General features: G+C 40.4%; 2 protein-coding genes and 2 long non-coding RNA genes across 4 annotated transcripts in view; 1 reads left to right on the forward strand and 3 right to left on the reverse strand.

Annotated features, from left to right (window-relative positions):
* LOC146970861 (cadherin-6-like) overlaps positions 1 to 23,217 on the reverse strand; it is a 118,540-nt gene that overhangs the window by 37,076 nt on the left and 58,247 nt on the right. Inside the window, exons 3-4 of the mRNA XM_085804776.1 lie at positions 1,430 to 1,724; positions 1,176 to 1,295 (exon numbers count right to left, since the gene is read on the reverse strand). Coding sequence (XP_085660902.1) covers positions 1,176 to 1,295; positions 1,430 to 1,724 — 415 coding nt within the window. The remainder of the gene's footprint in view (positions 1 to 1,175; positions 1,296 to 1,429; positions 1,725 to 23,217) is intronic.
* LOC146970862 (uncharacterized) lies at positions 7,924 to 11,081 on the forward strand. Its single transcript, XR_015038059.1, has 4 exons — positions 7,924 to 8,012; positions 8,917 to 8,984; positions 9,934 to 9,977; positions 10,905 to 11,081. It is a non-coding gene; the product is annotated as an uncharacterized LOC146970862 (long non-coding RNA).
* Positions 17,045 to 18,119, reverse strand: LOC146970863 (uncharacterized; the record flags this gene model as incomplete). The annotated part of the gene is made up of 4 exons (XM_085804447.1): positions 17,045 to 17,226; positions 17,369 to 17,557; positions 17,725 to 17,841; positions 18,005 to 18,119. Coding segments are annotated over 4 exons (603 nt in total), but the record flags the coding sequence as incomplete, so codon positions are not given.
* On the reverse strand, positions 19,171 to 20,698 carry LOC146970864 (uncharacterized). Its single transcript, XR_015038058.1, has 5 exons — positions 20,648 to 20,698; positions 20,351 to 20,437; positions 19,808 to 20,015; positions 19,359 to 19,529; positions 19,171 to 19,270 (listed from the first exon to the last, which is right to left on the reverse strand). It is a non-coding gene; the product is annotated as an uncharacterized LOC146970864 (long non-coding RNA).

Below are 23,217 nucleotides of genomic sequence, written 5' to 3' on the forward strand. Positions count from 1 at the left end.
TGGTAAAAGTGTGAATCATTCACACCTTTTACCCATATTACAGTCTGTGCTGGTGCAGACACTGTTGGAAGATATACCCCACTGAGGACCTGCTGATAAAATGAAATGTGAAGGTGTGAGATACAAATGTAGCAGTGGCCAAGAGAAAATTTAAATATTCAAGCGATCAATCCCACCCACCGTAAATGAGAGGCATTATTTGAGTGAGTAATTCACTTTTTATTGTAGCTTTGTACTTCCTGTAGCTGGAGCTAAAAGTAGGTTGTGGTTGGACTTTTAATTGACTCTTTTGTTGCTTTTTCTTGTGCGTTGCCATGCTACCAGCAAAGAAGAGTCAGGAAAGGCTGTATCACTTTCATCTCTGTGTAATCAGCACAGAAACAGGTTTGTGGCATAAATACTGATATTTCCCAAAACGCCAGTCTGCATTAATGTAATGCTGCTGCTGGTGTCTTTCAATGGAAAAACAAAACAAAACAAAAAAAAAACATTATTACATTTTTACTTTGAGGCGTTTAAGTATGTGTTGACTGGGAGTTATTCCTTCATTCTGTAATAGATGTAGAAAAATATGAGGCTCAGGGTAAGAAGAAGAGGAACACATCTAGAACAAAAACTATTGTCTGTGCTTATTTGTTGGTTAATTAATACAAATGTTCTGGGTTTGTATGTGAATGTAAAAGTTCAGCTAGCCTTGAAGCCTCTGAGAAAACTGTTTTGCAATACAATATTTTCACATTATTTTCCATTTTTGAATCATGTTTTAGTGATTCATCATTTATAAGAATTAAAAAGTTATTTGATTTTTTTTCAACCTTGAATTATTCCAGGTATTTCCATGGATAGGCAAAGTCTCTTTTACTGAACGTCTATATGTGCATTGATACAGTTACACACATTCACATTTGGAGGCTGTCACAGACCAGCTGAGAGCTGAGCAGCTCTGCAGAGCCGGTGGGGAGTAAGGATTTGTCTAAGTGCTGATCTTTCTCTTTTCTCATCCAGATTTAATCCTGCCAGTTCCAGGGATTGAAATGACGACCTTCAGGCCACCACTGGATCAATGTTGGGTCCTGAGATGTTTTGGCATTGAGCAATTTAATTACAAACTAAATATAATAAATAAACAGTACCTACAGCACCAGGGTTGTAAAGGATGACTCTTTCAGAAATACCTGTGTTTGCGTCCACAGAGAAGTAAGGGTGTCCCTGGCTGATGCTGTAGACCAGTTTGGCACTGTTCCCATACAAACTGTCATCAGCATCCGTAGCTGTCACCTGGATAACTGATGTGCCTGAGGGGGACAAATTTACATGATTATTATTGATGACTTTCACTATGAGAAGGCAAGGCAAGGCAAGGCAAGGCAATTTTGGAGTCAAAGTTCAAGCATCTTATTCCTCTTCGGTGTCCAGTAGGAGTCCTTACCGAGGTCGGACCTCTCCGGTACGCTCCCGGTGTAAACCTCTCTGCTGAAATGAGGCTCGTTGTCATTGATGTCGTGAAGTTTGACACTGAACTCTGTCTCCTGTTCCAGCTTTTGACCCGTCCGTTTGTTGACCACCGTCGCTCTAAGGCTGTAAGAAGCCTTTTCTTCACGATCCAGGCGGCGGGTGGCGTGCAGGTCGCCGTTATTCTCATCGATGACAAAGATGGTGCCAGCCCCATCACCAGACAGAACGTACTTGACCAAACCATCCCCATGGTCCTGGTCAGACCGGAGCTGCAGAGGGACACACACATCAGAGCCACGTTTGTTTCAATAATATAAGCAATAAATGACAAAAGGGATAGTTCAACATTTTGGCAAATTGGCCCATTGCCATAATTGCTATAGTCATAGCAGTGGGTTCGTTACCTTTATTTGTCGGTACTATTTTTAGAACGGCGGAGCCGAGCGGCGAGCTGCTCAGAGCTACGCTACGGAGGCTAATGGGATTTCTTGTTTCCCCTCATCAAACTCATCAAATACACAATCCAACAACTCCAAAACGCTCTGGTGGACAAGTTGTGACCTGCACATTCACCATGCTATGAGATAATAATGGAACGTTACCAGACAGAGTTGTTTTTGAGGTAAATTCATGCAAAACTGCTGATGCATGTTGCTTTCAGGGACAGTTTTTCAGCAAGCAGTCTCTGCATTTACCTTGAAAACAACTCTATCTCATAACGTTCTGTTATTATCTCATAGCATGGTGAATGTGCAGGTCACAACATGTCCACCAGAGCGTTTTGGAGTTGTTGGAGTGTGTATTTGATGAGTTTGATGAGGGAAACCAAGAAATCCCATTAGCCTCCGTAGCTTGTGGCTGCGCTCCACCGTTCTAAAAATAGCTCTCACCGACAATTAAAGGTAACGAACCTACTGCTATGACAACCCGGTCTCACGGGAAATCGTGTTAACTGACACGAAATTTTAATCTATTGATCGTGCTGGCCAACACGATTTCCTTGTTTTTTTCGTGTTGCTCAGAACGAATTTTAAACTCATGTATTTCAATTGGAAGTTAATTTCGTGCGTGCAAGCACGACATTCAAATGCCACGGCGCACAGAAGGGCTTTGATTTTATTTAATTTCTGAACCTTGACATCAACTGAATACAACATTTTAATCATCAGAGATTCCTCATATATCATATTACATATCGTAGCCATATCGAACTCGCCCCCACCCCCGTTTTTTTAATGTTAGGCTACGTCAAGCCTGTACATTTAAGAAGTGATATTCATCATATCGTCCTATATTTATGATCTGGTGCTTTTATTGTTCCCTTTTGTTGCAGGATTCAGGCATTTTGTGATTAGAAACCTATTTTATGGTTATTTTTAATATCTGCTTCCTGCTCCCCTCCCCGAATCGAATGTCCCGTTAATATAATACATGTCCGCATTTATTTTTCATATTGCGAGGTAAACTTTTTAGTTTTTTTTTTCCGGGTTTTTTAATGTTACGTCAAGCCTGTACACTAAGAATGCAGGGATTCTCGGCATCATAACGCCCATATTTATGATCTAATGCTTTTATTCCTCTTATTTGCTGCAGGGTTCAGGCATTTTATGATTAGAAAACTTTTGGTTATTTTATTTTGTAGGAAAAAACAGGAAACAGATATCTGTTTCCGGTCTTAATATAGCTAGAATGTCCGCATTACTTTTTCAACTACGGACTACGTTTTTTTTGTTTTGTTTTTGTAAGGTACCACTACGCTGACAGTGTCATCTTATATTATTTTAATATCGTTTTTTCGTACTATTATTGTGGAAGTGTCCTGTATTTCTCTTGTCCCTCTCCTTATGTTGTCCGGTGGAAACAGATTCTCCCCCTTTCCCGCTAACCCTTCACCAGGTAAGATGTGTGCCTGCTGGATGTTCACATTAACATTGGTTTCATTATTAAACGCAAGACTATGTATGAAAACCATCTTCTAACTTGTGAGGGAAAAAATAGCCATATCTTGTAACTTTGTCCAGCTAGACTGATAAATCAACTATGTGTAAGCTTATTCCCGCCGAGCGTGGAGCATCACCAAAGAATTATGATATGCAATAACATGAGATATAATGTCTCATTGCTTGGGCACCCTTAAAAATTGTGTATTGGTTTAGAAAAAACGTGACTTTTTGTATACATTAAGAAGATGGTGAAATCATGGTTCAACCAGTTGCATATACTTTTTAAACCTTTCTGCAAATAAACACAGCTAGACACAGCTAGCTAGACTTAATTTTAATCTATTGATCGTGCTGGCCAACACGATTTCCTTGTTTTTTTCGTGTTGCTCAGAACGAATTTTAAACTAATGTATTTCAATTGGAAGTTAATTGCGTGCGTGCAAGCACGACATTCAAATGCCACGGCGCACAGAAGGGCTTTGGTTTTATTTAATTTCTGAACCTTGACATCAACTGAATACAACATTTTATCATCAGAGATTCCTCATATAGCCTATCATATTACATATCGTAGCCCCCGTTTTTTTAATGTTAGGCTACGTCAAGCCTGTACATTTAAGAAGAGATCCAGCATCATATCGTCCTATATTTATGATATTTTTGTCATGCCAGGAGGGTCTACAAAAAAGACGTGTCCCTTTTGCAAGGGAGTTTTGTTTTGTGCGCAGAAGGTGTGTCCTCACTGCAAGACAGAGCAGCCTCTGAAGCAGCGCCTTAAAAAGAAGCTTCAAAAGTTTGATTATAAGAGAGAAGAATGGGTGGTTGGCCGTAAGAAGAACCACAACGTGGCATCCATTAAGGATGAAGCCACCATAATGGTTTGTGCAGATTTTAAAATGACATTGAACTGCTCAGATAATACTGGAAATAAGTTATGTGGTATACATGGAAAATCCTGTGATCCTCAGGTATTTCTGTGTTCATAACAAAAAAGTTCATAGAAGAAATGGACTGCGTTTATACCACTACAGCTTGTAAAATGTATACACTGCCAACTATAAATGCATTTGCAGCATTCACCTATTCAGTCACAGAAACACAAATGCTTCTCTCTATTTTGAATACATTTAGAAATTGTCATTGTTGATGCTTCAGTTTCTTTCTAGTTATCTAAATGAAAAACAAGTGTTACAAATGTGATACATATTGTACCCTTACTGTTGCTATTTGTCTTAAAGTTTAGTTTTTTGCTTACACATAATGAACTGTTCCTGTTTGCACATACATTTTTATACAAAAGTGAAACTCATCACGAAATCAGATCATCCTAAATGGCATTAGTATGGATTCTGTCCTCAGTAATGTCATATTTTTGTCATTAATCAATGTGTTCAGTTAGTTTTGTAGTTGCTATTCCATTTTTTTCAACTGATAATACAAACTTATGTCATTGCAGCTTGAGAAACTCCATGCTATTGGTTACAAACCAGTGCTTCTTCTTGGAAAGAAGACAAAGAAGGAGCAAACCAAGTGTGAGATCCTCACCCCTCGTTGCAGCCTTACTGATTTTGCCAAAGACTACCTCCAAGAGATTGGCTCATTTTATGAGTACCTTTGTGAAGGTAAGATGCATGCAATGCATGCTTAACAAATGGTATTATTAAATTATTGTATTGGAAAGGAATTATGGCCTTCTAGTTTTGTGGCAGCGGCGCAGTGCAAGTTTCATGCAGCGCAACACAGCGCACGGTCAGTTTGGTAATTTGGTAGACAGCAGTGCGCTGAGATGGGTGTGGCGGTGCAGCAGGGGGAAGTGTCACAGATTCAGCTTGGCGCAGTGACAATTTCGTGCCAAAAAGCCGTGCCGAAAGTGTGCTGAAAGCCCGCCAGCTCCAACCTGGTCTACTTTCTGCGCAAGTAGTGATGTTAGATAAACGACTTGTAACTTGTTACAAGGAGAGTGGAGGATCCTTCCACATTGTGCCTGAAAACCAAACCTGCTGATCAGAGCCTCTGACCCGGTGTCACAGCTCTCCTCTCGTCTCGGTGGCACCGCGGATCCACAACACAAACGCACCCCGTAAACAGTAAGATTAATCTCTTGTTTATGACAGATACGACTACACACAATACACACATCTTAACACCTGTATGGTAGTCCATTGATCCACTGATTGATTATCAAAGGCTTCAAATGCACGACCAGGAGGATGCTCAGCAACACAGCCGACGTGACCAGTCTTGCAGATTCGCTAAATGATGCAATTTTAAATCGTTTAAAGTCGTATTTTGATCAACATTATGTTTCAAATTAATTATTTCACTTGTGAACCGTGTAATAAGCGGGATAATGTATAGTTGGTCGGTTGTTATGGAGAAATAAACCAGGTTCCATACAACCTGTCGGGGTTTATTTCTCCATAACAACCTCCAAACTATACATTATCCCTTACATATCATGTGACATCACACAGCGGTCGCAGAGTCTGTCATCTCGTGGGCTGTGACAGCAATTCTCACAAAAGGAGTGGATTAACCTTTTTTTATGACACGGCTCTTTTGAATGCTGCGTTTTGATAACACAATGAATTACGCTCTTTATTCTACATCCTACGGTCTTGTATTTCTGTATAACAGTCCGTTGTTAACTATAACAGACCGTAAAGAGTAAATGTGAGCGTATTTATTAGTGGAAAAGGGTGCGTTTTTCTGTTTTTTTATTTTTTCCACACTGGGCAACAGTTCTTAGTGTATCAGGGCAAATCTGATTAACAATAACCTCCTCCCAGACTATTTCTGCTTCATCAGTCCGTGGAGGTCTGTCCGTGTTACCATATATTCGGCCACTGTGAGCTTGGACCTCCCGGTTCAAAACATCAGTTTCCTCCTGTAAAATGTTTGGCTGTCTGGCGTCGCTGTCTCCTTTGTCCATGTCAAAATATAAAGTGACAAAATAACGGTGCTCCTTCACCACACACATGTTAGTTTAAATAGTTTAGTTTAGTTTGATGTCAATCTTGTGAGTACTCTGTCATTGTCCTGTATAAACAATGTTATAGATAAAATAAGATGAGATAGAACTTTTTTTTAATCCTAAAGGACATTTTCATGCCAGATTATTGGTTTATTATAGTGTGAATGGAGTAAATGCTAATAATAGTTAGAGTAATGTGCATGTGTGGCATGCAGGGGGTGAGAGAAATTGTTCATGATGCTGAGAGTTTTCTCAGCATCTTCCTCTCTCACAACCAACTGGAGTTCCACTCCCATGACAGGAGCAGCTTTCCTGATGAGTTTATTGAGTCTGTTGGCATCAGCTTTCAGAACAGGACGCTGACCATAAAGTATGGAAGGGATAGTGTGCAGGGACCTGGTCATTGTTTAGGAAAAAACCCTGACAGGGTGATGCAAGACCTTGACACGAAGTGGCTGGATACATGGTCCATTATACACCAAGAACAGCAGTGATAATAATGGTCTGTTACAGAGAAATAAAATCATATTTTAATTAATTGAACCATATGATAATATTCTGAGTTATAGTTACAGTCACAAAGAATTAAATACAGTATAGATTTGTAGAAATTGAATAGATCCAGGAGACTCAAAAGTTTCCTGTAATCTAAAGTGAACACAAATCTGGTTGAGATTTGACAATTTGTTTAACTGCAGGTTGGAACCAGGACCCAGATGTAAATGAGGAGGCGCTAATCACACTGCACCTCACACCCTGTGACCCACTGGAAGGGCCGAGCAAGGCGAACATGGAGGGACAAGCAGAGCAGACCAACATGGAGTGGTACATGGAGCAGCAGACCGACGCAGAGGGAAAGGCAGAGCAGACCGACGCAGAGGGAAAGGCAGAGCAGACCGACGCAGAGGGAAAGGCAGAGCAGACCGGTGCGGAGCAGACCGACGCAGAGGGAAAGGCAGAGCAGACCGGTGCGGAGCAGACCGACGCAGAGGGAAAGGCAGAGCAGACCGACGCGGAGGGAAAGGCAGAGCAGACCGGTGCGGAGCAGACCGACGCGGAGGGAAAGGCAGAGCAGACCGGTGCGGAGCAGACCAACGCAGAGGGAAAGGCAGAGCAGACCGACGCGGAGGGAAAGGCAGAGCAGACCGGTGCGGAGCAGACCGACGCGGAGGGAAAGGCAGAGCAGACCGACGCGGAGGGAAAGGCAGAGCAGACCGGTGCGGAGCAGACCAACGCAGAGGGAAAGGCAGAGCAGACCGACGCGGAGGGAAAGGCAGAGCAGACCAACGCAGAGGGAAAGGCAGAGCAGACCGACGCGGAGGGAAAGGCAGAGCAGACCGGTGCGGAGCAGACCAACGCAGAGGGAAAGGCAGAGCAGACCAACGCAGAGGGAAAGGCAGAGCAGACCGACATGGGTAAAAAGTCAGGTATGTACTAATGTTTATAGGGTGTTCTCAATTAATTACATTGGTAATCTCATGTCTCTGTTGATTATCAATATCTCATTATCACTGTTTATTAATACATTACATACAGTTAAGAAGGGATAGTGTCATCTTTTAAAGGATATATGAGTGAAGTATAATCTTATATTGCAGTGGCAACAAGGCATATGCCAGAGAGAAAGAAGCTACAAAAAAGTAAGTTTAAATTATTCCTGTTTGTTATCCTTACAGCACAAACCAATCATTTAATAATTTTGCATATTCACAAGAAATGTCTTTGGCAGGAACTTGGATAATGGTTTACTGGTTGACTTAATCAACATACACTGTGTGCCACTGCGCATATAGTTGCAAAAATTGAGTGTAGCATTAGTTCAGGCAGGCCACATAGTCAAGCTGTGCTGCTCACCTCATCAGCTGATGTGGGCAGGCCATGTTGGACAGGCTCATATCAGCTGGCTGGCTGTGATAGGCCAGCTCCTTATCAGCGGACCATATCTCCTCCTTCTCATTCAATTGGGCGCTCTATTTAAACTGCATCAGTCAGCCATCTGCTTCTGCTGCTTTCTCAGCTTGCTGCTTTACAACCCACCTCCTCCTTCTCATTTTGTTCTGACTTACCAATGTCATAATTGGGTCATTGGTGCTTGCTCTGTTCTGGGGGTCTTGCTGACTCTGCTCTCCCTGCCTCATGCCTTCCACATAGGTCAGTGAGAGCAGGGAGGTCCCAGAAAAAAGCCACGCCGTCAAAATTAAATTTTGCAATTGTAATTAAGTTTCTTTGACTGAAGTGGTCCCGGCTGAAATACATGTATTTACAGGGGTTGATGCTTTGATCATTTTCCCCACATTATTTGCCAAATAGTTGTAAATTTTTATGAGAGATGATTTTTAACAGAAAACACAGGAAATCCATCAGGCTTAATGTGTTTAATTTTACCAAATAACTTTTGTAGTTAGGGTATAACATGCTAAGCGTTCTATAACCATTCTTGGCTTGCATACCACTGAAGTCTTCACAGTTGTATTTTTCTTGTTGCTCCTAATCTAAAAAAAAAAAAAAAGTTAGTTAGTAACAGCTATGTTTTTATGTTCACAGATTGCTCTTACCATGCTCGTCTTGAGACTTTTCCCATAAGGAGAGTAAAGAGGGAGAGAGTGAGAAAGGTTAGACAGGGTAGACAGACACCCATGTAAAATTAGCTAACTCTGTTGCAATTAATTGTAATCATGTACTGCCCCTGCAAAAACAAAATAAAATACTTATTTGTTGAAATTCTACACAAATGCACTGTCAGTTTTAGAAACATCCTTGTGTATATCATCTGTAGGGTTTCAAAGGAGGTTAAATGGAAAGCAACTGGACTTAGTTATTTGTCTAGGAAGACGTTTCACCTCTCATCTAAGAGGCTTCATCAGTTCATGTAGCATCTGACCAGGCTGGGACTGGTCCAACTATCTGGTGTGGAGACTCACTATTTAACCTCTTGTGTGGGCGTTCACAAGGGTGATGATGTCACTGGTTCCCATTTGTGCTCCAAGTGCCAACGACAGTCGTTTAAATTACTGCCTTTAATAGAACGTTGGTTTCGACTTTGTTAGCGCCCTATGTTGTTATAACGACAGTCGTTGGAGTCACTTGCCACTTGTGAACAGTGGTTGTTCTTTGAGGCTAGATTGTTGAATCTCCTGGGAAGGGATGAAAGGGCAGCATTGTAAATTGGAGATAGGTGGTGTCTGAGACCCCCTCCCCTGTTGAGGGATGGTTTCTCTACTTTTACATAGATGGCTTCTTTAACTCCTCTTTCAAACCATCTGTCCTCTCTGTCTAAGATCCCAGTTGCTTTCGATTTAACCTCCTTTGAAATACTATGACCTGGGCAAATGAGAATATGCACCGGCCCATCTGTAGGGTGTTTTTGAATCACAGATTAAAACACAGTTTATACTGAACATATCATTATGAAACAATGTAAATATCAGGAAAGTCCCAATGCACCAACAAAACTCAGTGACTGCAACCACAGATAATAGCTGATTCGTAAGATTGAGATTGATGCCTTTTAGAATAATGATAGATGTCTTTCTTTTTTGTTGTTCTTTACTGTCTTTACAGGGCAAAGCAGAGATGTTGGTGGAGTGGGAGCCCTGTCCAGTTTGGTATGTAATTATGCAATTTTGCTTAATCTCTCCCTCTATAGGCCTAGTCTGCATTAATACTTAAAGGGATATTACAGCATAAATTTAACCCATGGTGAGATAAAATCTGCTAACCTTTAGCTTCTCTAGTTGTAGCAACTTTAGCAAAGACTGCACCATAACAAACAGCGCAGCATATTTCTCCACGCGCAAATTGCGATCAAACAGCCACTCACAGCGACAAATAATGCTCAGAACAGCACCAAACGTCATCAACAGTAGAACAGCGTCCCAGCCCATAATATGAGGCATCAAACATCTGTTTGCTTTGCCTGGTTTCTATTGAAAAGAGACGAAAAAAACTCACCCACTCTGCTCTAGTTATACGCTATGCAGCAACTTTTCATGTCCAGGATAGCATCCCGGCACTGACAACACACGTCCGAGGGTGACTGGCAGCACAAACATTCAGTCTCAGTGGCAGTTCCCTTCTGTGAAGTCTGCTTGTTACAGCCATGGTTACAGGTAGTCAGCTGGCGCGGAGGCGATTACCGAGTGAAGTAGAGTCCTGCAGCTCAAAGATGAAATGTGTGTGATTACTCCATGCAAATGCAGTCAAAGTTCCTACGTATCTTGCCTATCAGTTTATAAAAGTTATTAGTTTGTTATTAGAGTGTTCACAGGGACATGAACAGAATTGGGCATTTCTAACTTTAGATATTTGAGGGAGAGAATCACGTAAACAAGCGTGAGAATAGACTGTTTGTACTGTTGATGACGTTTGGTGCTATTCTGACAAGGTTGATAGTCAAATCAGACCTCTCCGAATTGACTATTTGAGGTCACCCCTAGAATATTCTGTAGGGTGACACGTGTTAGAAGGTTAAGCTTATTAGAAATACTCAGCAAGCACCAGTAACAAAAATAACATTTCTCATCTGTTTTCAGTGGCAAGGAGTGGGCCCATTCCTGGCAGCCAAAGGATTCTCTTCAAATTGTTTAAAAATAAAAATGTGTAATGTGAATGTTTTTGTTTCAATGTGAATGTTTTGGTTGGAGCATATATGTCATCAAGTTTATATTTTGTATTTAAGGTCATGTTTATTTCTAGTTGAGATAAGATGGAGAACTCCACATAAACTTCACTTCTATTATATCAAAGCTCACGTATTATTTGATTTCATGTTCTTGACATTTTATTGCTTTTTAAAATTGGTTACTTTCGCAGTATGGAAAAACACAAGTTGTTAACTTTGTTGCTGACAAAAGGTCATGGCTGTACATAAAGAAATAAAGATCATTAACAAATGGGAAAAGGATAATGTGAGGCTATTATTTGTTTGACCCTCGCTGATGTCATTTTTGGTAAGGTAAATGCTGCAGTACCTGAGGCACTGTTGCTATGGAGATGCCAACACCAGACACACACAACACACACACATGCACTCCACCCCTGTCCCAGTTCAGCTCTGTCCACAGCCCGTGCTGACATCAACATCGTTGACCGGACCTGTTGGTCCAAGTGGCCCTGCTCCGAGTGGTCCTGCGGGCCTGACTCATGTCACACTGTTCCAGCCTCCACCATAGAGCCTCCACCCGAAGAAGTCAGACAGTAACACATGACATACTTCTAGTGTGAATACACTTAGGTCTGCAACGTAACTCTGCAAACAGTCATCCCTTGGTGCGGGACCAATGCGCACCTGCAGATCCACAAATGATCATCTCCTATAAGCTTTGTGCAAATTCATGCAGGACATTGAAGTCATAAGGGGCCCCTAGCTGTTGTCATCTGACAGCCAGCTGATTAGTCTTTAGCCAATCACATTCAATCTAGAGTGGAGCCTTAAGCCCAAGTCTGTTAGGGAGGAATTTGTGGTGATGCCGGTGAAGAAGAAGTAGTACCAGAGTCCTGTATGTCTTATGCTGAAGGAGTTTATTTACTTGGTCCAAGGAGAACAGAAGATTCGTCATCACAACATAAGTGCATGAGTCCACCTCAATTCTGAGGGTCAAACAGTAAAGCTCAGATTCTTATACTAGAAAGGTGGGCTGAGATAGCAAAGGGGAGATGTGTTAACATTCAATTGGCTATAATGCATAAACATGAAGATAAGGATTCACACCAGCTAAGAAACACAAAGTGTCATCCAGTGACGGAAGGCATTATCATCTAACTCTACAGCTGTGTCTGTAAGCAGCCAGAGAGTGAGATTGAAGTCGCCAAAGAGCATGTTCCTCAGAGAGAAAATAGGGCAGATAACTGATCACAACAGTAATCTTACAGAAAGTCACTATGACACAGAGGGATTGACCATTAATTTACACAACTATCTATAGGGAGATGAATTATCTAACAAAGTCTAATAACTTTGTTGCAATAGGCCTAAATGGTTTCAGTCCATGATGAGAGTGTTCCTGAATGCTCACCACAGGCAACTATATCAAAACATGACCTGTCAAAGGCCTGTCACAATGCGAGGAATGAGGCACAGGCCATAGGTAGGCCACTCTTTCCTTTTACCACATCCTGCCCATGTAAGGTAGGTTGTTTCTGCTGTGGCCTCAATCAATACAAAATACATAAAAGCTGGACATTGCAGAAAGAAAAATCTAATGAACCAAAGTGGGGCCCAGTAGAGAAAGTTTGGGAACCACTGATCTATTCTATCAGTGTGGGAAAGGGTGCAGTAGCTATAGCCTAGGCTATGTTTATGGTCATATTAAGGGAATGGGGAATATGCTTATTTGCAAGAATATGTATTTGTATGGGAAGATTGGGTCTTAACTGATCCAAATTGAAAAATATGACTGTGTGGAAGGCAAACATCAATATTGTGAACATATTTGGCCATTAAATAGGCCTTAAAAAATGTTGGATTTATTTTATCTAGCTGGGACCCTAAGGCATCTGAGAAAGTACACCTGAAAGTGGCTTGGCTGGGACCAAGTCGAAAATGAAATTTTGTCGTAGGTGGACAATGAAGACATCATTGGAAAGGTCTTGACCTAGAGAGTAATATATTTCAGAATGAGACATATGGGTGTTTCCTTCTCCCCAGGAATGACCTTTGAACCTTGAAATTGGGGTGTTTTTGAAGACTCATAAATCAGCAACAGAAAGTGCTAGAGATATGGGATCAACAGTTTTGGAAAGCTCTTGATCTATACTATTATAACCGAATCAGTGTCAATAGGGGGCGCCACTGATGAGGGCCAAAATCTAAAAAAAACATGATTTCACCATGTTGTCAATCACATGCATAAAATCTGACCTAAAAAATGTGTTCCCTATCCTTAAAAACTATAAATAAGCCAACAATATTCTTGGTTATGACTTCACATAATAGAGAAAACACATTGGAACTACAAAACAATATGGCGGAGCATAGCACTGTGTATTGCAACTTCCGGACATGTCCCCATCTTTGTAGTTTTCAGTTGATGTTAGGGTTGGTTGATAGATTAGGGTTGCGAAAACATATTTCTTATTACTTTTTAATACAAAAAAATCAAACTTAAGATATATGGTCATGTTATTTGAAAAGGTATGTCTCAAAAACATAAACATATACATTTATTACGGTGTAGTACACGTCTCTCAGACGTAACTTATGCTCGACTGACGGAGATGCGTTCAGTGGCGGGAGGATTTAGGGTTGCGAAAACATATTTCTGGTTAGGCTACTTTATAATACAAAAAAAATTAACTTAAGGTATATGGTCATGTAATTTGAAAATGTATGTTTGAAAAACATGAACATATACATTTGTTACGGTGTAGTAGACGTCTCTCAGACGTAACTTCAGCCTACTGACGGAGATGCGTTCAGGGGCGGGAGGATTTGAAAACATGTCTCGCTCGAGAGAGAAAAATCACAGAATATACACAGGCGACACGCCTATGCCTTATATGCATGGATGTAGCTTATATGTCTAAAGACTGTCCCGTCCTCATGACGTGAGTGATTGAGGATCGGATTGTGGTCCACGTTTAGTGATGAGGAAACTGTCACTGTCAGCAGCTGCTCCAGACACACCACCAACTTTAATTTGTAAGGACATAGATGTTGATTGTATTAACACTAGCACCATAGGCTATACTCACCTCATTCATAATGATTATTAAACCATAACCTAACGTCATAAATCTGTCGGCTGCTGTCCAGTCCGGTGCAATCGCCAGTTTCCCCCCTACCAAGGGGGCGGTTTCAAAGTTGCCCTTTGTCCAAAGTGGGGGATGACAGAAAGAGTTCCAGTGATAGTTGTGTATGTGTGAATATGAATAATTTGGTCTCATATAGTGTCATGTTGTGTCTGTATTATTTTTTTATTGAACAGAGCTGCCAGTGGATGCAAAACATCTTTTATCTAATGTTGTATTGAATCGTGTAATACTGAATACTGTACATAAGTTAAATGTTTCATAATACATTTTAAGACACATGATTATACTTATATTAAATAAGTGTCAAAGTAACACACACAGAAACAATGCATGACCTCCATTCATGTGCACACAGTGGTTTTTATTTCTGAACACTACAGACACTGCCTTGGACATGGTAGGCTATGTATAACTCAGCAATAGGCTATAGTAAAACGCAGAAGCCAACATCTTGAGGATAGTGGGGGGACTGCTTTTTATTGATTTAGCTCTGCTTTTAACACGCTTCAGCCACATCTTTTAATTCAGAAACTGAAACAACTGGCTGTCAGCCCCTCAGTATCACTCCTTTTTAACAAACAGAACTCAGCTACTTAAGGTCAGTAATAGTGTTTGTCAGGTAAAAACCATAAGCACAGGAGCTCCACAGGGGTGTCAGCTGACCAGTTCTGTTCACATGGTTCACAAATGAGTGCTCAGCAAGTCACACACAGAATTATATTTTCAAATACTCTGATGACTCTGCAGTGCTGAGCTAACTCCAGGAGCATGACAACACTAACATTTATCATTCTGAAGTGGAAAGGTTTGTTGAGTGGTGCGATCTCACAATAAATGTTAAAAAGACAGAGGAGATCAGTTTCGATCCCACAGAAGTTTGTGATCACAGCAAAATTGTCATCCACAACCAACCAATTGCACAAGCCCAGTCCTACAAGTACCTTAGTTTACACATACACCGAACTTAAACATGGACCACCCATGTAGACTGCGTGTGTTCTAGACTCCTCCAAAGATTGTACTTTCTAAGGAGTCTGCGACTATACAGAGTTGAGCAGAGAATTATGTTTTATTTTTATCAGGCTGTGTTGGAAAGCGTTATCAGATACGGTATGCCTGTTTGGTTTGGAAACCTCCCTGTTTCAACTAAATCAAAGCTACTGCACCTGGTTCACACAGCCATGAAAATGATTGGCCTTAAAGATCATTACAATCTGTAGTCACTGAAAGGTGTGTACTGAAACAGGTCTCTTTGTCTTTTAGTCTCTACCTCTGGTCCTCTTCAGTGTAAGGATCCAAAGACTGGGTGGTAGTGGGAACTGAGGCACTCAGAGTGGGAGAGTGAAAGCCTTTGTTGCAGCATGGCCATACAAATTAAAACAAGCCAATGCCTTGCGGCCACAGGCCTTCATCAGGGCTAATATAAAATGGCTGCCCATATGTAACCTATATACAGGGAAAGGTCACATGTCTGTGCAGGCCTTATAGTAGAAATAAACTGGTAACTTAATGATAAACTGGTGAAGAGTCATCTCACTTCAGCTCCCCATAAAACATGGCTCAATATGAGAACAGGGAATCACAAATGTGTCAATTGCAATTGTTGTGATAATAGATCAATGCCAACCGATTCACGGATGTTACTTCAGGTTAGAGATATGATATTAAATCATTTATAAATTGCAACACGTTTGTTGTGTACAGACTGGAATGCCTGTGTGGCTGGTTTTATATTGGGAGAATGAAACATAAATTGAAGCCATAGGATATTGGTGGTTGCCTGTCCTAATGGCATGTTTATGTTCAACTAATCATACCGGCTGAGACAGGTTAAAAAGTCTCTCACAGAGAGAATCCATTTGGATATATACTCTGAAAGCTACACAGTACCCAGGCCTAAATGGTGAACTTGACTTCTCCCCTTTTCTTTGATCTAGGCGGGATCCAGCTCCCTTGGCCAATATAAGTCTTCCTTCAACTTCCTGAATGAGAAACCCTAACCTGATGATTTACAGTGCTTGAAATGTTCTCTATTGTTGTTTGCTTGTATATTTTGTATTGTTCTTCTTTCATGTCCGTTTAAGTGTGGATGTATATTGTATTCTACTGATAAACACCACAATCTGTGTTTCTACTATAAGGCCCTTTCCTAGGAAGTCAGGTTACATATGGGTATGAGGTTACATATGGGCAGCCATTTTATATCAGCCCCGATGAAGGCCTGTGGCCGCAACGCGTTGGCTAGTTGTTTTTAATTTGTATGGCCATGCTGCAAAAAAGGCTTTGTAAATCACTCTCCTACTCTGAGTGCCTCAGTTCCCCCTACCACCCATTTCTGCATTGGAGTTTAAAATATCACTGCAACTTTTATGATCTTATTGTGTTTTTTGTAACTCTTATTGTGTGCTTTCTATCGTGTTTTTATATGTACATGGGTATGTGGCTGATGGGTCTGGCAGCAATGAGTCCAGTCCGTCATGCAGCATCAATCTGTGAAAAAAAAAACATGGTAAGAGAAGGTGAAATCTAGAATGAACAAGCTGTATAAATCATTTACAGGTATGGTTGCAAAATAAACACTAGTATACAGTACATACTTGAGTAAATTACCTAAATTGTGACATCCTCTTCGTCTTCACTGCTGTCTGGACTGCTGAGGTCACTTTGATCCTCCTCCTCAATGTGCAGATGGACAGAGGCCTCAGGACCTAAAGCAGTCTTGTACTGTCGGAGGACCACTTGCAACTGCTCCAACAGTTCAGACAGTTGTTTTTTCAGGAGACAGCAAAGTCCTTCGTTGTCCTGGTCTACATTTCCAAGGACACAAGACACATTATAGACGCACTCCACAGCAAGATGTCTGTCTTCTGTGACTGACACTGATTTCGGCTCACTTCTTTTAATCTTGAAAGCAATTATTTCAATGAATACATTTTTGTTCCATCTTACCATTCTCAGCCACCTTGTTCTTCAGCTCCTCTGCCTGCTTCTGCAACCATGTGCAATGTTGCTCCATCTCCAAAAGCAAAATGCTCTTCTCCTCCTCCAGGCGCTTTGTTAACATCACTTGGTCAAACAATGCCTTCTTGATTGTGATGTTTTCTGTACACAATAACAGTAAAATTAAAATACACCCACAAACCTAATGGATATTAAAACGCTTAATATGTTATGATTTAGTTCAGTATACTCGAAGTACAAGAACTCAAAATAATTCTTATGAAGCTTTACAAAACTGACATACCACTGCCATGAACCTCCCATGGCCACAAAGGGGACACAGTGCTCTCTCCAGTGAATGTGTTTTCCACAGCAGCCACATCGATTGCTGCAGAGTCCGGTACTAGTCCATTGTACCTCTGCATCTCCTGAAGAAGCAGTTTTTTGTCCTCTCCCAGCTTCCTCCGAAGGCGGTGGCGAAACTTGCTGCTGTCTGAAAAGACATTAAGAGCAAGAACACTATCTAGATTATCATAATCTAAATGGCAGTTTAAATAATGGACAGTTAGAATTCATGAATTGCAAGTACATGCATTTGTTGGAATGTTAACACTATTAAATACAGTAGATTGATTTTATCAACTTGTTTTATTGTTATACCATTCTGACGGTAGAGGGTTTGCTTCTGTTGCCTGACACTAAGGTAGAGCCCCACAATGGACTGCTGAAGTTCGCTCTGTGTGGTGCCTTCAGTGTTATGCGGTGCGTTTGGTGTCTCTTTAGAAATAAAAGTTACAGTAAATTCAATATAACAGAACACAGGACTTTAAATTTAAGAACTTGTTTTGGTCTACATATAAAATCCATTTTAATACAACTTGGTTGTAAAACATGCGATGTGCACTCTTTGCACTGATTTCTGTTATCTGGTCTTGCTTACCTCCAGCTGCCCATTCAATCACCTCAGAGATCCACTGTGATGTTTCATCATCTGAGCAATATACCTCCGTTTTTAGTGCAGCTAGCCTTGCAGTCTCGTCCAGGAGTCTTTGACATGTCTGATAAATAGTGTTATACAATAATCAGGTTAAAGCCCTTAAGGATTAACAAGCCAAGTGACCAACAAATACAGACTTACCTTTACATATCTCGGAGGCCCTCCTTGAACTTTCTCTTGCTGCTGTCCATTGGGAGTCCCCACATTTTCCTTTTCCATGTCTCTATAACATACACAACAAACATAAATAAAATAATTGCAATTGTGTCTGCTATATAGGTCATTGTTTCTTTAAATTTAATTCCAGTAATATTTCAGCAATAAAGCTATTTTGTCACATTTTGTCACACAATATAACTTGCATTTTTCACTGCTTTTTGGATGGCCTCAGTAAATGTGGACACTTCACTGTCTTTTGCCACAAAGAGCCCCTCAAAAAAGGCAGGGTCCTCACTGCTGAAGAAGAAAGACAAATAGATAGATGCATTAGTCACACAGGAATATAAATGAATCAATAAAAACAATGGAAAAAAGAGCACCTTCCACTTTGGCCAAAGCGATACAACTTCCTGTTTCCATCTGCAGAAACAGCCAACATTTCAGGTGTGCAGGCTGGGCAGGTGAATTCAGCACCACAGCAGAGTTGGTTTTCCTCAAATGAAGAGTACGAAAACTCTAAGAAACTGCACTGCAGTGCATCTCCATTGATATGTCCAGACGAGAAGATACAGAGAATTACACATTTTTGTGATGTTGTCTGCTTATGTAAATACAGTTTTTTACGTACTCTTCCTCCACACTTTGTGCGGTGCTCCAGCAACTTTGCGAAGGCCTGTGTGGCAAAACCAGGAGAAATGACCTTCAGTTCCTGGAAGGAGCTCAAAAGGTCCAATGTGTACAAAGTAGACACATTAAGAGAGGTCGGCCAATATCCACTCCTAATGAGGTCCTTTAATTCAGGAGTCCACTGCCTCTGGCATGCTCCACACAAATACAGTGGCTGCAAGTCATAACGCCCTTGGAACATAATGCAAATAAACAACATCATGAATACACACCAACCACATACTTAATACACATGATCTGTGTAGTGTAGTGAATTGTTCTTACCATTGATGGTAATTAAAATCACTGGTTTCCCTGGTGATATGATGATGTTTGTGCCCTCACAAGAACAGCATGGTGCCTTCGCAGCTGGCAAAATGCATGCTGACAAAAACAAGAAACCACTACATTACATTATTTGTAACAAGTTAGAAATACATATGGAAAAAATTAGGCTTAGATTGAGACATACCTTGCTCATGGGTGCAATATCCATCCTCCTGTTTCATGATGTGTGTGGTTGGAGGAACAGCTTTAAAAAAAACCATCAATAATGGATTCCCTGTTGTGGAGTGGCTGCTTTTTGTGATGCAGTACATCACAGTCGCCACAGAACCACTCGTCGGGAAGACAATCTCTGCACCTAGAAGGGAAAGGCAAAATGATTATAAAAAATTATTAATTCAAGTTAGGATATTCTGAATCAGGTGAGATACAAAATTGTATTTATTTGGTTTATGTGTCTCAGGGTTTAGCCCCTTGCAGTTGGGCACAGGAGGTCCTAAATAATTTTCCACATTCCTGTGGGATGCTTCTGAAATTTTCAAGTTTTCTACCAGCACAAAAGAAAACATAATTACACACTGACCACTAATTCTAAAAGCCGATCATGGAATAAGTTTAGTATTTAAGAATACCAACCGAATGACAGCAGGCTCATTGCAGAGGTAACACAAAGGATGACCAACAGCCTCCTTCTCTATGAGGCACTGGAGGTTGTATGGTCTTGACTCTTTCCAGCGCTCCGAGGCTTTCTGCTGACGGAAAGACCTGGATGATGCTGAGCTTCTTTGAGGCTCATCAGAATGACATGATGCCAAAATAGCAGAGAGCCTCTCCATATTTTTTTCTGTAAAGAAAATATAAACTTGCGTTATATAAGATGATTTAGATTACATATATAATATTAAAACAATTAATCAACAGATAGCATACACATATTTTCATCACCATGGACCTGGCTATTACCATTAGTGTTCTTTATCTATGTAATACATTGTCTTACAGTGTAAGGTTTGTTCCAATGTCTATCTTAAATTAAATTATACATGGAGATTTGAAGGTAACATTTAAAGTTAAATTCATTCATCACTGTTTTTATTTTTATTTAGTCTTTATTTAACCAGGTAAAAAAGACCAGTTGAGATCGAGATCTCATTTTCAAGGCATTTTCAAGTGATTTACCAAATTTTGCCAGAGGACTTGCTGAGGGGAAAGTGGGCAGATCTCCCACACTGGATGACAGGGAGCAGTCAGGTGGAGGCTGTGCACCTGTAAATAAGCACATAGAAGAGTAAGAATGGATTAGGGTAGGCTTAGGACTGCAATCATGTTTTTTCCACCTACATACTAATTAACAATTGATATAATCAGACAAACTACGTATATTCACATGAAATACTTGGTTATGTAATTAACTGCAATGCCACTGAAAAAAATTGTTATCTACTTTTCGATACATCAACAATTTACACAAACAACCTGTAGCTGAGGCGCTGCGTCGCCCACCACGCCTTCCCCTGGGCTGGCCTTGTCCTTGCCTTGTCCTCTTAGACTTTGATGTCCGTTTCCTCTTCTGAGCTGCTTCCTATGAGTTGATAAAAGTCTTGTCAAACTGATGTGGTTAAAGGTACCTAAGCAAAAACAGATGACAAATCAAAGCAAACCCCAACATCTACTGAATCAAGGGATTTATCCACACCCTTACCATAATGTCGCCATCTGTAGTTAAGGATATTGGAAAACTTGCTCTCCAATGTTTTGCATTACATATTTCACTATTGCACTACAGTCATGAACAGTCTGCCTGTGGCCTCAATTTACTGTATTCATTTGTTTACTGAATCCATAGCTCTAAGAGCAGATATTATTCACTACTGATACAGAGTCAGCATCGTCTGGGCCTTTTTCATCATTTCTAAACGCCACAGAGCATGCTTGGATGTTAAATACTCAACTGCATTGTTTAATAAAACAGTAAAACAAAATCTTCTGCACTCATATTTCTACACACATTCAGTAAGGGATATAATTTGTATGGTCAAGTAAAGAATGATGTAAACACTAACCCTGGCTTCAGCAAGAATCTGATCATGCTTCAGTTCAACAGCCATGCGTCTCCCCTCTTTGTATTTGGGATTCTGGGGGTCAATGGTATATCTGTCCATTGCAATACCGACAGATACAGACAAACAAATAAACAAACAAACCAACCAATACAGACAAACAGGCTGACTAACAAACAGTTATACAGATAGCTGAGAGATAGATAGAGAAACAGAGAGCTAGACAGACAGACAGACAGACAGACAGACAGACAGACAGACAGACAGAATCCTGCAACAAAAGGGAACAATAAAAGCACCAGATCATAAATATAGGACGATATGATGCTGAATATCTCTTCTTAAATGTACAGGCTTGACGTAGCCTAACATTAAAAAAACGGGGGTGGGGGCGAGTTCGATATGGCTACGATATGTAATATGATATATGAGGAATCTCTGATGATTAAAATGTTGTATTCAGTTGATGTCAAGAAGGTTCAGAAATTAAATAAAACCAAAGCCCTTCTGTGCGCCGTGGCATTTGAATGTCGTGCTTGCACGCACGCAATTAACTTCCAATTGAAATACATTAGTTTAAAATTCGTTCTGAGCAACACGAAAAAAACAAGGAAATCGTGCTGGCCAGCACGATCAATAGATTAAAATTAAGTCTAGCTAGCTGTGTCTAGCTGTGTTTATTTGCAGAAAGGTTTAAAAAGTATATGCAACTGGTTGAACCATGATTTCACCATCTTCTGAATGTATACAAAAAGTCACGTTTTTTCTAAACCAATACACAATTTTTAAGGGTGCCCAAGCAATGAGACATTATATCTCATGTTATTGCATATCATAATTCTTTGGTGATGCTCCACGCTCGGCGGGAATAAGCTTACACATAGTTGATTTATCAGTCTAGCTGGACAAAGTTACAAGATATGGCTATTTTTTCCCTCACAAGTTAGAAGATGGTTTTCATACATAGTCTTGCGTTTAATAATGAAACCAATGTTAATGTGAACATCCAGCAGGCACACATCTTACCTGGTGAAGGGTTAGCGGGAAAGGGGGAGAATCTGTTTCCACCGGACAACATAAGGAGAGGGACAAGAGAAATACAGGACACTTCCACAATAATAGTACGAAAAAACGATATTAAAATAATATAAGATGACACTGTCAGCGTAGTGGTACCTTACAAAAACAAAACAAAAAAAACGTAGTCCGTAGTTGAAAAAGTAATGCGGACATTCTAGCTATATTGTAGGAAAGACCGGAAACAGATATCTGTTTCCTGTTTTTTCCTACAAAATAAAATAACCAAAAGTTTTCTAATCATAAAATGCCTGAACCCTGCAGCAAATAAGAGGAATAAAAGCATTAGATTATAAATATGGGCGTTATGATGCCGAGAATCCCTGCATTCTTAGTGTACAGGCTTGACGTAACATTAAAAAACCCGGAAAAAAAAAACTAAAAAGTTTACCTCGCAATATGAAAAATAAATGCGGACATGTATTATATTAACGGGACATTCGATTCGGGGAGGGGAGCAGGAAGCAGATATTAAAAATAACCATAAAATAGGTTTCTAATCACAAAATGCCTGAATCCTGCAACAAAAGGGAACAATAAAAGCACCAGATCATAAATATAGGACGATATGATGAATATCACTTCTTAAATGTACAGGCTTGACGTAGCCTAACATTAAAAAAACGGGGGTGGGGGCGAGTTCGATATGGCTACGATATGTAATATGATATATGAGGAATCTCTGATGAATAAAATGTTGTATTCAGTTGATGTCAAGGTTCAGAAATTAAATAAAATCAAAGCCCTTCTGTGCGCCGTGGCATTCGAATGTCGTGCTTGCACGCACGAAATTAACTTCCAATTGAAATACATTAGTTTAAAATTCGTTCTGAGCAACACGAAAAAAACAAGGAAATCGTGTTGGCCAGCACGATCAATAGATTAAAATTTCGTGTCAGTTAACACGAT

This window comes from Trachurus japonicus, chromosome 17 (assembly GCF_045865225.1).
Source record: "Trachurus japonicus isolate A0001 chromosome 17, Traja_1.0".
In the NCBI taxonomy this organism is placed as follows: domain Eukaryota; kingdom Metazoa; phylum Chordata; class Actinopteri; order Carangiformes; family Carangidae; genus Trachurus; species Trachurus japonicus.